Consider the following 14500-nt stretch of genomic DNA (forward strand, 5'->3'; position numbering starts at 1 on the left):
TTGGGTACAACATTTTGTTTGAGTATCTGTTTTTTACTCTTTTGGGTGTGCACCTAGGAGTGGAATTTCTGGGTCATACAGTAGTGCTATGTTGAACTCATTAGAAAGTGAAAGCATTAGTTACTCAGTCACGTCCAACTCTTTGCAACTCCAAGGACTGTAGCCCACCAGGCTCCTCTGTCCACAGAATTCTCCAGGCAAGAATACTGGAGTAGGTAGCCATTTCCTTCTCTAGGGGACCTTCCCGATCCAGGGAGCGAATCCAGGCCTCATGCATTGCAGATTCTTTACCATCTGAGCCACTGGGGAAGCCCTGGACTCGTTAAGGAGAAGCCAAAGGTACTTCCAGAGTGGCTGCACCATTTTACACTCCCACCGTGAATGTGTGAGGGCTCCAGTTTCTCCACATCTTCTCTAACATTTGCTATTGTCTGTTTTTGATACTAGCCATCCTTGTGGAGGTGAAGTGGTATCTCACTTGGCTTTAATATGCATTTTTGTAACGAGTAACACTGTTGAACAGCTTTTCTCAGGAAGACAGGCCCAGACAAGGTCACACAGCTAGCTGGAGGACAAGAAGGTGCTAAAGTCCTGGTAGAGAGTCAGCAGGAGACCCACCACCCAGGAAGTCCTCAGGGAGCAGGCCCAGGGCCCCCCCTGCACTGATCCTCCAGCTGAGCCTGGGCTGGCATTCTGAGGCCCCTGAGATCATCCGGGCTCAGGATTCCTGACCTCTGGGACCCCATCCCTTTTGAGGGAGCCACACAGACTTCTCTGGTGGCTCAGATGGTAAAGAATCTGCCTGTAATGCAGGAGACCCAGGTTCGATCCCTAGGTTGGGAAGATCGCCTGGAGAAGGAAATGGCAACCAACTCTAGTATTCTTGCCTGGAAAATCTCATGGACCAAGGAGCCTGGTAGGCTACATTCCATGGGGTCTCAAAGAGTCAGACATGACTGAGCGACTAACACACACACAGACTGAAGCTTCTGTCTGGGACAAGAGGAGAAGATTGCAGTGTCCAGGCTTGCTTGAGGGGCCAAGGCCAAGCAGCCAAGGGGCAGGAGCCCCTCCTGTCCCCATACCACCAATGGGACCTCCTTCTCCCTGACTTCTGGGCATGTCACATAGGGAGCACTTCCTCCTCCTTGGGCACTGGGAGGGCCTGGCATGACCTGGGCACCCAACAAGTGTCCTGAGTGCTGAGTCCTGAGTGCTGGACACCATCCACCCAAGGCCATCTACTAGTTGTATGACTTTGGTCAAATTCCCTGGGATCAATCCCTGGGTCGGGAGGATCCCCTGGAGGAGGGCATGGCAGCCCACTCCAGTATTCTTGCCTGGAGAATTCCATGGACAAAGAGCCTGGTGGGCTACCATCCACAGGGTCACAGAGGTGAACATGACTGAGCACACAGCTAGTTAACTTCTCTGTGCCTCATTCTCCCAGTCTATGGAATGGGGACTGATAACAATGCTGATTGAACAGAGCAGTTCTGAGATTAGGTGAGGGCTGCTGCTGCTGCTAAATTGCTTCAGTTGTCTCCGACTCTGTACGACCCCATAGATGGAAGCCCATCAGGTTCCCCTGTCCCTGGGATTCTCCAGGCAAGAACATTGGAGTGGGTTGCCATTTCCTTCTCCAATGTGTGAATGTGAAAAGTGAAAGGGAAGTCACTCAGTCGTGTCCGACTCTTAGCGACCCCATGGACTGCAGCCTACCAGGCTCCGCTGTCCATGGGATTTTCCAGGCAAGAGTACTGGAGTGGGGTGCCATTGCCTTCTCCTAGGTGAGGGCAGGTGCCAGGTACTCAGATCAGGGCTGGTGCATGGTGGCACTGGGGTGTCTATTATGTAGCATCACCCAGATGTAGGAAGAGCTCCTGAGCTTGGTCCCTCACAGGTGAGGACAGAGCCTCAGAGATGCGCTACCAGGGGGCAGGCAAGTTGCTGGGGCGCTGCCTGGAGGAGGAGCTGAGGCTCAGGCCTCCGGGGCAGTGACCTGGCTGAAGGCAGGACAGGCCCTCACTGGGCCCTTCTGTGGTTGCGCAGGCCGCCTCCAGGTCGCTCTGGGTTGCTGGCAGGTAAGGGGCTGCTGTGGAAACTCCCTGCGCAGTGGAAAGTCCAAAACTCTACAGGAGCCCGTGTGCTAATCTCCAAGGCAGTGGCCAGGCAACACCCAAAGCTGCCAGGCCAGCCTGACGACGCAGAGCCACCTGCAAGGGTGTTGGGGCTTTAAAAAGTGAAGTGAAGACTTTGGTCTTCTTGGCAGTTTGTAAATTTCCCTTGAACAGTTGGCTTGTGGCTAAGGTGTCCCCCGATGACCACTCAGCCCCCCAAGGAGAAAATCCACCAGGTGCAAAGTGATGATGGAAGACCATGATGCTGAAAGGGGAGGCCCTCTGGGCCGATCACCCCAAAGCCACAAACATGGGTCCCTGGCATCCCAGGGCCTCTGTGTGTGAATTTGGGGGCAACTTAGGACTGGGAACCCAAGCCCCACACCTCCATGTCCGCACCCACAGCAGCCACTGGGCTCAGTGCCCCTGAGGTAGGCAGCACCAGGGCCCTGCTCCCAGGTCAGTTTCCAGAACATTCTACAGGACAGCTAGCCCAAGAGAGCCACCCTCAAGTTCTGGCCCCTGAGATGACAACAGTCTCCGCCCTCACCATGGCCTCCTGCGCCTGATCCCAGGCTGTTGGAGCTCACCTCTGACACCCCCTCCCCAGGCTTGGAGCAGCCCAGGGCCCAGGACCTGGAGGTGGGAACACCAAGGCAAGGCTCCTGCATCAGGAGGAAGGGGCCCCACAATCCCCCCACCCTGAACCCTCACCTCAGTGTAAAACATGAAGGCTGACACACGTGAGAAGTCTTGGGGACACCACCAGCCAATTGGTCATGACTCTCCCCTCTGACCCATGTGGCAGGTCCCAGCCCAGTGCTGGCCCTGACCCCAGGCTTCCCCCCACTCATCTGTCCCCAGGTGTCCAGCTCTTCTCCCTAACACAACTTGGCCAGATGCCTTCCTCCACAAGCCTCCTGGGCTCTGCAGCCTGACCACATGGATGGGCCTTCCCACCATGTCACATGTCCCTGCCCCCCACCCAGACTATGCTACCTGGGCCACATGGGCTCAGGGTCCGTGGACACCCTGGTCCTCTGCCCCTGCCCACCCATTGCTGGTATGCTGTTCCCATCTCATGGACCAGGGACCCCTGCTACGATCCTCCAGGGAGCCTTCCTCACTTCCCCCAGAAGCTTCTGTCCCCAACCCTAGGAAGACCCCTGGGGTGCCCCTCCCTCAACTGTGAGCCAGCAGACAGGGGCTCCCATGGCTAATGCTCAGACATGTCTGTCCATGGGGTTAGTCACCTTCCTAGAAGCTTTACTTCCCAACACACCCAGAGGAGGCAGAGGATGGATTGACCCTGGGGACTCCCAGTGGAAAGTGTCCATTTCAAAGATGAGAGAAGGAGAGACACTTGCCCCGCATCACCCAGCCTCCAGGTGATGCCCAGCACTGAACTCACTGATACACTAAGTCATATCCCAGGGCACCCCTTATCAGATGGCACCCGTCATTGGACCCCTCCTACAGCCCCAGACTAGGGATTCTGAGCAGCAGCTGCGGAGGCAGCAGTGCCCACTCCCTGCCCCGGCTCAGCTCCCTGGAGGCTTCCTGCGCTGGCCCCTGGCAGCTGCTGGAGGACACCCAGCACTGCTTTCCCCCATCAGAACAGTGCCCCATGGGATGCTGGCCGGAAGCACGTTTTGGGAATTGAGTCTGGACGCTTCTTTACAACGGAAAGAAAAGTCAACAGCCTGCCGGAGGTGTTCAAGGGCGCTGGCAGGTGGCTGGGACCTTGGGGAACTCAGTCACGGGGAAGTTTCTGGCCCCTGAGGAAGCTGCGTGGGCCCTGATTGGCGGAGCGGCCCTTGCTCTCTCCCAGGAGACGCAGGTATAACAGACTCCGGCCCCGAGGAGGCCGGAGGAAGCTGTCAGGACTCCCTCTCCCTGAGCAGGTGAGCCCGCCCAGGTGTCCCCGGCGCAGGCGGAGCGCAAGGACCAGGAGGCAGACACGGCCCGGACACCCCACAAGGCCAGCGGCGCCCTGAGGCCCCAAGACCCCAGGCAGGGAGAGGGGGCCCCCAGCGCCGCGTCCCCGGACCCCGCGATGGCGGGCGAGGCCCGGGCCGGTGGGGACGCGGCGCTGCGCCGCCTGCTGAGGCTGCACCGCACGGAGATCGCGGTGGCCGTGGACAGCGCCTTCCCGCTGCTGCACGCGCTGGCCGACCACGACGTGGTCCCCGAGGACAAGTTCCAGGTGGGCCGCGACCCAGAGCCGCTACGCGCGGGAGACTTGCCCCAACGCCGGTCCCTGGAGCCGGCAGGGTCTCGGAAGATGCGTTCCAGAGAGACCTCTCCCGCCCTGCCCCACTCTCCGCCCTCAACGCCCCTCTGCTCCCCGAAGCCGCAGAGCCAAAGGGTCCCAACTCCTAAGCCGCAGCCTGACCACGCCCCACCCACCAGCGGAGGGCGTGGTCTCCAGGACAAGTTACTGCGCCCCCAGCACCCTCCCTGCCCTCCCCCAGGCGCCTTTAAACTGAGCACAGTCCCATAAGATGAAGCCCAGGTGGCCCCCAACGTCACCCCAGCACCCCCACGCCATCCCCACACCTGCCCATGCCTAGGGGATGGACACAGCTGCCTTCCTCGGGGTCAGCATTCGCCCTCCGACCCGCGGTGGAGGTGGCAGGAAGTGGGGCCTGGACGCGGCAGGGCAGGGCCCCCACTCCCACCTTTGCTCCAGGAGACTCTGCGCCTGAAGGAGAAGGAGGGCTGTCCACAGGCCTTCCACGCGCTCCTCTCGTGGCTCCTGACCCAGGACTCCGGCGCCATCCTGGACTTCTGGAGGGTTCTTTTCAAGGACTACAACCTGGAGAGATACGCCCGGCTGCAGCCCATCCTGGACACCTTCCCCAAAGGTGGGGGGCGCTGGGGGCTGGGGTCCTGGCCAGCTCAGCCTCCTTCAGAGGGGCTGGGGCAGCTGGAGTCGGCTTCTGGGCCCCAAATGGACTGTAAGAGGGGAGGGATGGGGTGTTTAGGGAGCCCCTGATGTTGCCTAGACCGTCTTGGGTTCTAAGAGACCAAGGGTCAGGCCTCACTTCCCCGAATGAGGCATCAGTTCTGGGCTTGAGCTCAGCCCTTGGCCCTGCGCGTGCCCCGCAGATGTGGACCTCAGCCAGCCCCGGAAGGGGAGGAGGCCCCCGGCTGGTCCCAAGGCCACTGTGCTGCTGCCCAGGCCCCCCACCAAGAGGAAGGCACTCGAGGACCCGCGGACTGCTCCACCAGCAGCCCCGTCCCCAAGGGGCACCTCCAGTCCAGGTACCCCATTTGAGAAGCTGGTGGGGTCACAGATCCCCTGGGGAGCTCCACACCCCCACCCCAGACCGCACCCCTCCCTGACCACCCCCTCCCAACCAGCTCCGGGAGCATCTGTCCCTCCTACTTGACCAGCCTGGCAGAGGTCTCTCCAGGGACATGGGTGAGCCTGGCAGTCCATGCTGCCCCCGACCCCCCTGGGTAGGCAGACAGGTGTTCTTCCTTTTTCCTGATGTGGACACCAGAGCTGGGTAAAGCAAGGGGATCCACCAGAGTCTGGGAGTCCCCTGCTGGGGCTCTCCCACCTGCCCCTCAGCCTTGGCCTAGCAGAGGAAAGAGGGCCAGGCTGTCGGTTCTCCCCTCACCCAGCCAACACAGGCTCCCAAACCAAGGCCAAGCCCGCCAAGAAGCCTGAGAGCAATGCAGAACCACAGCGCCTCCCGCTGGGCAACGGTAAGCCAGGCCCAAGGTCCTGAGGTCAGGGGCCATCCTGGGAGCTGGGACCATGCTGGCCTGGAGTCACCCCACCTGTGCCCATCCGAATGCCCCGACTGTCAGGGACAGCTTGGACTCTGCTTCCTCCAGAGAATCCTCCTTGTCCCTCGGCTGGACACAACCTGGGACCCTAGAGACCTCTCGTGGCCAGCTGGTGCCAACCTGTGGGCAGGCCCTGGGGACCCTTCCCCCTCCCAGCACTGTCCAGGGTCATGTCCCAGGGTCCCTGTTCATTCCTGCCCGCTGTCTTCAGCCAGCTCACAGCATACACTAGGCCATACCACATAGACGTACATACACACACATCATGGCCATCTCTGCAGTGACAGGCAGGCTGTCTGTCTGTCTGAGTCTGGCCTGCCCTGGGTGGGAAGAAGGAAGTTTTCTGTTGCCCAGACCCCTCTGGCTCCCCACTGCCTGTGCTCAGGGGTCATCACCCAACTGATGACTGTCCCCCCGCTCCCACCCACTTTGATGCTCGCTTTCCTAGGAATTCAGACCATGTCCACTTCGGTCCAGAGAGCCATGGCTGTGTCCTCTGGGGACGTCCCAGGAGCCCGCGGGGCCGTGGAGGGGATCCTTATCCAGCAAGTGTTTGAGTCAGGTAGACGGCACAGGGAGAGGCTGCCAGTGCATCCACGTCCCCACGAAGCTCCCTGGAGGCTCTGGAGCAGCTGGGACATGGGCAAGGCAGCTGGCATGCCCTGCTCCCCCAGTGGGTCTGCCATCTCTGGAGGGGATGGTCTGGGCAGGGGGGACTCTTGGACTCTAAGGGGAACGAGCGCAACCCCTGCCCTGCCCGACACACCACTGCATCACCTCCTTCCTCCACTCCCTGTGCTGGGCACCCACGGGGCACGCGAGGACCCTGGGAGCTGATGCAGGCTCCAGTCTCACCAGGCTCCAGGGATGGTCCCTGCAGTAGACTCCTAGGGCTGTTGTGACAAATTGCCACAAACGGGGTGGCTTCAAGCAACTCCAAAACCGCCATGCGAGCAGGACCACTCTTGCACCCTCACAAGGCTCTACGGCAGATCTTCCCAGCTCCGCAGCTCCTGGAGTGGCCGCCCCAACCCTGTGCCCTGGCTTGTGGTGTCATCACTCCAGCCTCTGCCTCCTCCCTGTGTCTCTGCCTTCTCTTCTCAGAAGGACCCTGTCCTTGGACGTAGGGTCCAGTGTGAGCCCATCTTAACATCTACAAAGACCCGACTTCCAGATAAGGTTGCTTGTGAGGTTCCAAGTGGATGTGAATTTGGGAGACACGCTTCCTTCCCCCAGCGGAGAACCCCAGCTGTGCCCAGGACCCTGGCCCCAGAGCTGACTGGGGGTGGGGTTGGGGGAGGAACAGCACATGTAGAGCCTCCCTGCCAGGCCCCCCCATCTCCCCCCAGGTGGCTCCAAGAAGTGCATCCAGGTTGGGGGGGAGTTTTACACGCCCAACAAGTTTGAAGACCCCACTGGGGGAAAGAACAAGACCCGCAGCAGCAGCCTGAAGACCCTGGTCAGAGCCAAGGGGACCCAGGCCCCTGCCCCTGTAAGCACTGCGGGGACCACCCCTAGGGAAGCCTGGCCTTCAGTCCCCTCCCCCAGCACTCGAGGGACAGTGGCGTCACCTTGGGTCAGGACTCTGCTGGGGGCTGGGGTCGGCCCCTCCTGCCTCCTCTGTCCTGTTGCTGACCCGCCCACATCTCCCCACAGGGTGGAGGTGACTCCAGGGCTGGCCCACGGGACAGGGCCCCAGCCCCTCCTGCCCTCCCCAGCGAGCCCCAGCTGCACCAGGTAGAGCCCGGAGCATTCCAGGATCTGAGAAGGGAGGGGGGTTTCTGTCACTCGTCCAGGGACTGGGGCATGAGAGCCAAACTTCTGCTCTCAGTGTGGAGTTCTTGATTTTAATTTTTTTTTTTTTCCCTGATAATACACAACTGTAAAATGTCACATAAGTCAGAGCAAGTGAGTCCTCCTGGGCCCAGGTGCCCACTGTCCCGCGCTCGTAGTTGGGCCCTTAGGTGGGACGGTGGCCCCTGCTGGAAGCCACAGAAGCTCTTGGGTTCCTCGCACTGGTTCTGAACAAAGTGGAACCAGCTCTAGAACCCGACACCTCCATCAGGTGCTCCCAGGAGCTCCGAGGCTGGCGGGGTCTGGGGTGGGGTATTACTATGGTCAGTGTGCTCATCGCTGTGCACATCAGTCCAGCCCTGTCGTCCCAGGGCAGGGGAGGGGGACTTAGGAGATGATGTCCAAGGAGGCACGGTGGGTTCGTCCAGCCAAGGGTGCCAGCAAGCCTTGGGCAGAGGGGACAGCGGGTGCCCAGGGCCAAGGGGAACATGGCTGGGCCTGCCCTCCACTGCCCTGTGAGGAAGGGGCTGCATGGGGATGGGCCTGCAGCCTCAGGGCCCTGGAGCACAGGCACCCATGGGAAGCCAGACTTTCTTAAAGACTGTTCTTTCTTCCCAAGAGAGGGTGTTAGGGGCTAGAGTCTCAGAGATGGTGGGGTTGTGGGGCGCCCCAGGGAGCAGGCAATCAGGGCAGGATTTCAGTTGGGAGTGGGCCAGGGGACTTGGGTGCCCCTGGGGGACTACTGTGGGGGTGGGGGTCTCTGGGAGGGCCGCCCCATCCTGGGTCTTCCAGACACACGTGTCTCTTGTCAGAAGAATGAGGACGAGTGTGCGGCCTGCCGGGATGGCGGGGAGCTGCTCTGTTGTGATGGCTGCCCCCGTGCCTTCCACCTGGCCTGCCTGACCCCGCCGCTCAGCGAGATCCCCAGGTGAGCCTCTGCCCCCCTTCCCCCTCCCCCCCTGCCCAGAAGTCCTATCGCTCGACCAGTGGATGGTGAGGCCAGCCTGGGAGGGGCCTTGGTTCAGGTCTCTGGGTGGTGGGTCTGGGGCCTGGGATCTTCCCACCCCACCTCCCCGCCTGGCCATACTGTCCCTCCAGTCTGGCCTATGGGGCCCTGAGACCCAAGGCAAGGAGGTCAGCTCCCCTGAGCAGCTGACCCCGAACCCTAAGCAGAGTCTGACTCCAAGTCAGGTTGGAAAGTACGGAGGCCATAGAGCTGCTCCCCAAGGGCCAGGGGGTTCCCCATCCTCTGCCTGGCGCTTCCCTCTGCCACCAGCTCGCATAGGTCAGGGCAGCCTGGTCTGTGGGGAGGACCATGGGGTTGGCATTCTCCACCCGGCCCTGCCCCACTCATCGCACGACCTTGACCAGGTCACATCTCTGGCCGGGGTCATCCCTCAGCTCCGCTCAACACTGCCCTTCCATTCTCTTCCTTCCTGCCCCTGACCGGCTCCCTTTCTGCTGGGCACCATCCCCCCAAGGAATTGGGGGAGGGTCCCAAGTGTGTAACTACACCAGCCTCGGAGGTCATGCCTGCAAGGCAGGGTCCATGGGAGCCAAACGCAGGCACAGGCCACTGCTGGTTCCCAGGTGTCAGGAATTCTCGGGGCTCATCCGAGAAGCACTCAGGGGACATGCCATGCTGGTGAAGGCCATCCCACCAGGGCTAGTGATCCTGGCCCCCCAGGCTTTCCTGCTGACGAGTGGGCAGACCCTTCCCCTGGTCTCCACCCAGGGTTCCCCCTCTGGGGACCATGAGGGTGGGTGACCTGGAGGAGCTCTCAAGCCTCCCCTGTGCTGCCAGTATGGGAATCTACTGTCCCCTCTGTCCTGCCCCACATGTCCCCGGCCGGTGACCAGTGGGACCTGGAGGTGCTCCAACTGCGTCCAGGGAACAACAGCCCAGCGGGACCTGCCCCGGGCAGAGCAATCCCGGCCCCAGGAGCTGCCCGCAGAGACCCCGGTATGCCCAGACTATTCCTGGCCCCTCTGTCTACTTGCTCCCTGCCTCCTGGCCACTATTATGGGTCGGACCTGCCCCAGCCATAAAGCCATGCACCTCTACCCTGGCCCAGCCCCATCAGTCTGACTTTATCCTTCCTGTGGAGCCATGGGGGTGCAGCCCACTGGGAAGTGGCCCTTATGAGGACTGGTTGCTCAGTACGCTGATTCTGGGCCCTCAGCTGCCAGCAGACACAGGGGACACACCTTGATCACAGATAACATTCTCCAAAACGGAGTAAGTGTTCTGTCGCCACAAAGGCATGAAGGACATGACACGCACCCCAGAGTGTTTACTCTGACTGCCTCCGAGGGCCACGGGGCACTGCCTTCTGGTGGGGAGAGGGCCAGGGGCCACAGACCCAGGAACTGTGCCTCGACTTTTCCCACCCAGTATGGGCCCCAGGCTCCCCATGCTCATGAACCCTGGGATGGTTCTAGGCAAGCCCCCTGCAGCCCCTCTGAGAGCTGACCCTCTGCTTCCAGGCCTTCCTGGGTCTGAGGTCAGGGGAAGAGGCGAGGGCACTGCCCACGGGGCTGCCCCCTGGGACGGACGCTGCGGTCACCTACAAGCACCTGCTGGCCCCGCCCTCTGTAGCTCCCCTGCCCGTGCTCGACCCCTCTGCCCTGCGCCCCCTACTGTGCGTGGGCCCTGAGGGGCAGCAGGTGAGGGGGTGCTGGGGTCAGGGAGCCCAGGGTCCATTGGGGCAGCCAGGTGAACCTGAAATAGGACAGTCGCGGGCAGGGGGGGTTAAGGAGGTAGAAGTCAGACAAGGGTGGGTGTGGAGCTTTCAGGAGCAGCCAGGGCGGCCATGGGGAGGGCAGATGGGAGGAGGCTGAAGGGAGGTGCAGAGGTTGTGGGGGCTGTGAGATTACCCAGAACAAGGTGGGGGCTCTTTGGAGAGGGTGGGGGAAAGGGGGCTCCTGGAGGGATTCCAGCCAGGGTGACCATTCTCTCCTTGCTCTTGAAACCGAGCGCCATCCGCCTCCCCCCCCCCGCCCCCGCACCCCCAACGCCCATCCACCCCACCAGGGCAGAACAATAAAGCAGGTAGTTCGCAGTCTACCTGGGACCTGGGGCCTGGTAGTCCCAGGTCTCCCAGTCCCTCCTGCATCCTCTGGAGCCCGGCCTCCGGGGACCTCTTGACCAGCCCTGGAGGGGGCCTGGGCCCACCAAGGAGGATGGAGATGGGGCACCTGGTTTCTCCAAGCCGCAGCCCAAAGGTGCTGGAGTGCCCTTGACCTCTCCTGGTCTGGATCTCGGACCCGCTCCCCTACCCCGTGCGCCCCTCCCAGCCGTTCAGCCCCGGCGGGGTCCGGGCGGTCCTGAACTCGAGAAGCTCAGGCCACCGCCACTTCCCCATCCTCCCTACCCAACCCCTGCCTCGCCCGGGCCCTCGGTCAACCCCGCCGTGGTCTGTCGGTCCACAGGGCCCGGTGCCCGGCGCGCGCTGCGGGGTGTGCGGGGACGGCGCGGACGCGCTGCGGTGCGCACACTGCGCGGCCGCCTTCCACTGGCGCTGCCACTTCCCCGGCTGCGCCACTCGGCCTGGGTGAGTGCGGGGCTCGGGAGGGGGAGGGGGAGGGCCGGCACCCCCCACCAAGACTCTTCGAGACCTGGGTCCCCAGAGGGCGCTCCCAGCCTGGCCCCAACCGGGCAGCCCGAAGCCTCTCCTCCGCTCGCTAGGGCCGCCCTGCGCTGCAGAGCCTGCTCAGGAGACACCGCCCCGGCCCCTGGGGAGGGGGCGCCTGCCGCGAGCCCCGCCCGCCCGGCTCCCGCGACCCCCAAGCTCACCGCCGGCGCCGTCGGCCCTGGGGCGCAGGTGAGGGGAGGGACGCTGGGGGTTGGGGGTGGTGGGCACATCGCCAGGGGAAGCCCGGGGGCCAGCTTCGCAGTGAGCACCAGACCACCTGACGGTTATGTATGTATGATATTTTTGTTTAAATCTATTCTTGTTTAACTTAAATCTACCTAAAAAGGAAACCCTCCTGGGACTTCCCTGGTGGTCCAGTGGCTAAGATGCTGTCCTCCCAATGCAGGGGGCCAGAGTTTGATCCCTGGTCAGGGGACTGGATGTGGAAACTAAGACCTAACACAGCCAAATAAATACTTAAAAAAAAAAAAAAAAAAAGGAAACCCTCCTAAGCAACAGTGGCTGTGAAGTCATTGGTTGGTTGCAGGCCTGGCTCACGATTAACCCAGGCTCAGGGCTCCGCTAACCCCCAGCACCCTACCCCCAGCTTCCCTGAGCTCATCGCCCCCCACCCCCCACCCCCACCCCCACCACAAGTTTCTCCTGTTCAGAAGCCTCCAGCCCCCAGCAGGGACTTCCTAACCCCATCCCTGCCCAGGAAGAACCCTTGGGGGTCCCCGGGTGGTGATGTCCTACCCCTGTCCATGGTCCATCCCACCTCCCAGCCCCGCCTCCATCTCTTCCTCCTTACACTCTGTGGGTGACTGGGCTCTGGGACACTGAGCACAGAGGGCCCCCACCTGCTGGTGCCCCGTTCCTTCTGGAAGTCTCGCCTCACCCCCAGCCGTCTGCTGTCCATGCTGAGCCACACCAGGCTGGTGGCCCCTCCAGGGGCCGGAACAAGTGGCTGTTTGCAGCTGCAAACCGGGCATTGTCTTATGGTTCCACTTAGTATGGCCTGTCCCCCCCTAACCTGTGATGGGGGAGTGTGCCTCATCTCTTGCTCTGGCCCCTCACCCAGGAGCAGGGCAGGGAACATATGACTGTTGGGTCACTGAAACGCTGGCTTGGGATCAGACCCTTCCTCTCTGGGCCTCAGGATTCTCATTGGTGACAGGAGTCCTCCCAGCTGCTCCTTCCTCCAGAACTGTGGAGGCAGGCAGGCCCCCGGGGCCTTGGGCAGCCACTTCAGGGGGGTGGCAGGGCCCTCGGTGGGCAGCCCCCATCTTACTCATGCCCACTCCGTCTCTGCCCCGCCCCCAGGAGCTGGATGTTAGAATTCAGTTCCCAGGGTCCCACCTGGAGAAGTACACACCACTCGCTGCCCTGGCATGGCCACTGCCCCCAGCCCTGCCCCCTCTGTAGAGAGTCCTGCTTCTGTGGTGATGACCCCAGCAGGGGTGTGGAAGTTGGGTTGACCTCCTATCTTTCTGGGATCCAGGCGGGGGACGATTCTGCTGGTCATGAGCCGGTTCTACACAGGGATGACCTGGAGTCCCTCCTGAGTGAGGTAACATGTCACCCAGCCCCCTCCTCCTCCCCTCCTCCCCTTCCTCCACGGCCTCTGAAGCAGTCAGCACCCCTGTTCCAGGCCCATGGCATTGCACGGGCCCCCATTGCCAGATAGCGCTGGCCCCTCCGTGCACAAACAAGCCAGAGGGGGCCCCGAGCTGTCCCCTTCCCAGCCTCCCTGGAGGTCCCAGGCCCAGGACCCTGAAGGACTGGCGGTGCAGAATCTGGCACCAGGGCCGCTGAAGCCTGACGTGGAGGCTGACACTTTCCCCAGGTGCGGGTGGGGGCTGGGCACTCTGGACCCTGTGGATCCCTCCCTCACTGCTCTCAACGCAGGCTTCTCTACCCGATGATGAGCAGCTAGAATAACTGGGAAGAAAAGGTGGCTTTTAGGAAAGGTCAAATTTCTCCAGCCACCCCCAGGCCTCAGGTGGCCAGCGTGTGTCCTCTTCAGGACCCTGGTGTGGCACTTGGGGATCCCAGCTGACCATGGAGGCCCTGCCTTATGTGATGGGCTGGGCACGGGCAGGTCCCAGACACTACAGGTGTCTTAAGAGAGCCCAGGGCCCCAGGAGGCCGGGGTGACCCGAGGTGCTGATATAAGAAAACAGAGAGGGCAGATGCACAGGCCCTTCTGGAGCAGATCACCTTGTTCTGTTGGAATATTGGGCGTTCCCGCGGCTCCCCCAGTCCTGCTGGAGCACCAGGCAGGCCCTGCAAAGAGCTGGGTGGAGGGAGGGAAGGAGCTGGCTCTGCTGGTCACCCGGGAAGAAACCACAAGGAGCTGAACAGCCGTGGTGGCCATGCCCAGGCATAAGGGATGCTCGGAGGAGTGGACGTGTATGCTGGGGGCTCAGGCCTCAACGTCCTCACCTCTGAGTAGGACAGCTGAGTCAGATGTTGATGACTCAGTTGGCCCTGAAGGCCAGGGCGGACGGGTTGTGGGCCAGGCAGGCACACCTGCCTGCTGAGGCTCCAGCCAGGCCCTGAGCCCGCTCTCTGCTTTCGCAGCACTCCTTTGACGGCATCCTGCAGTGGGCCATCCAGAGCATGTCCCGCCCACTGGCTGAGGCACCCACCTTCCCCTCCTGATCTGGATGCTGGGCTGACCCAGACTGGGCTGCAGGCAGCATGGGAAGGGGAGAGAAGGCACCTGTGGACTCTGCCGGAGCAGACTTCACACTTGCGACCACCAGCTCTGACAGGGATCGAGGGAAAGGTTAGGGCCAGGATCTGAGATGTTCCACGTGCCATCAACACTCAGCTGATCAGCACCCTGTCTGAAAGTAAAGTCATTTCTGTGTGCCCGACATGACTTCTGGTGCAGTGTGTTTGTTTTGGAGGGTCTGTTTCTGGTGCCCATCGTGCAGGCTGAGCTGGCTGTGTCAGAAAGAGGGTGCCAGAATGCCGCTGGAAGCAGGAGTCCCTCTGCTCCCCCTCTGCAGGAGCCCCTGGCACAGCCCCTGCCCCACTGGTCTGGCTCTGCCCACCTCTGCCTGCCCCCCGCCCCGAGCCTGCTCCTACCACCTCTGCCCCTCAAAGGGCCCAGCCCATCCCCACCTCAGGGCCTTTGCACGG

General features: G+C 62.0%; 1 protein-coding gene across 1 annotated transcript; it reads left to right on the top strand.

Moving 5' to 3' along the window:
• Window positions 1-1474: 1474 nt before the first annotated feature.
• On the top strand, window positions 1475-14014 carry AIRE (autoimmune regulator). The gene is made up of 18 exons (XM_055570136.1): window positions 1475-1506; window positions 2053-2084; window positions 2731-2776; window positions 3110-3183; window positions 4025-4326; window positions 4813-4987; window positions 5232-5387; window positions 5763-5837; window positions 6370-6483; window positions 7271-7413; window positions 7578-7658; window positions 8528-8643; window positions 9576-9678; window positions 10203-10382; window positions 11148-11269; window positions 11404-11494; window positions 12852-12920; window positions 13934-14014. The coding sequence occupies exons 1-18, from the start codon at window positions 1475-1477 to the stop codon at window positions 14012-14014; spliced, it is 1992 nt and encodes a 663-aa protein (XP_055426111.1).
• The last annotated feature ends 486 nt before the right edge of the window (window positions 14015-14500 follow it).

Source organism: Bubalus kerabau, chromosome 2, assembly GCF_029407905.1.
Source record: "Bubalus kerabau isolate K-KA32 ecotype Philippines breed swamp buffalo chromosome 2, PCC_UOA_SB_1v2, whole genome shotgun sequence".
Taxonomy (NCBI): domain Eukaryota; kingdom Metazoa; phylum Chordata; class Mammalia; order Artiodactyla; family Bovidae; genus Bubalus; species Bubalus kerabau.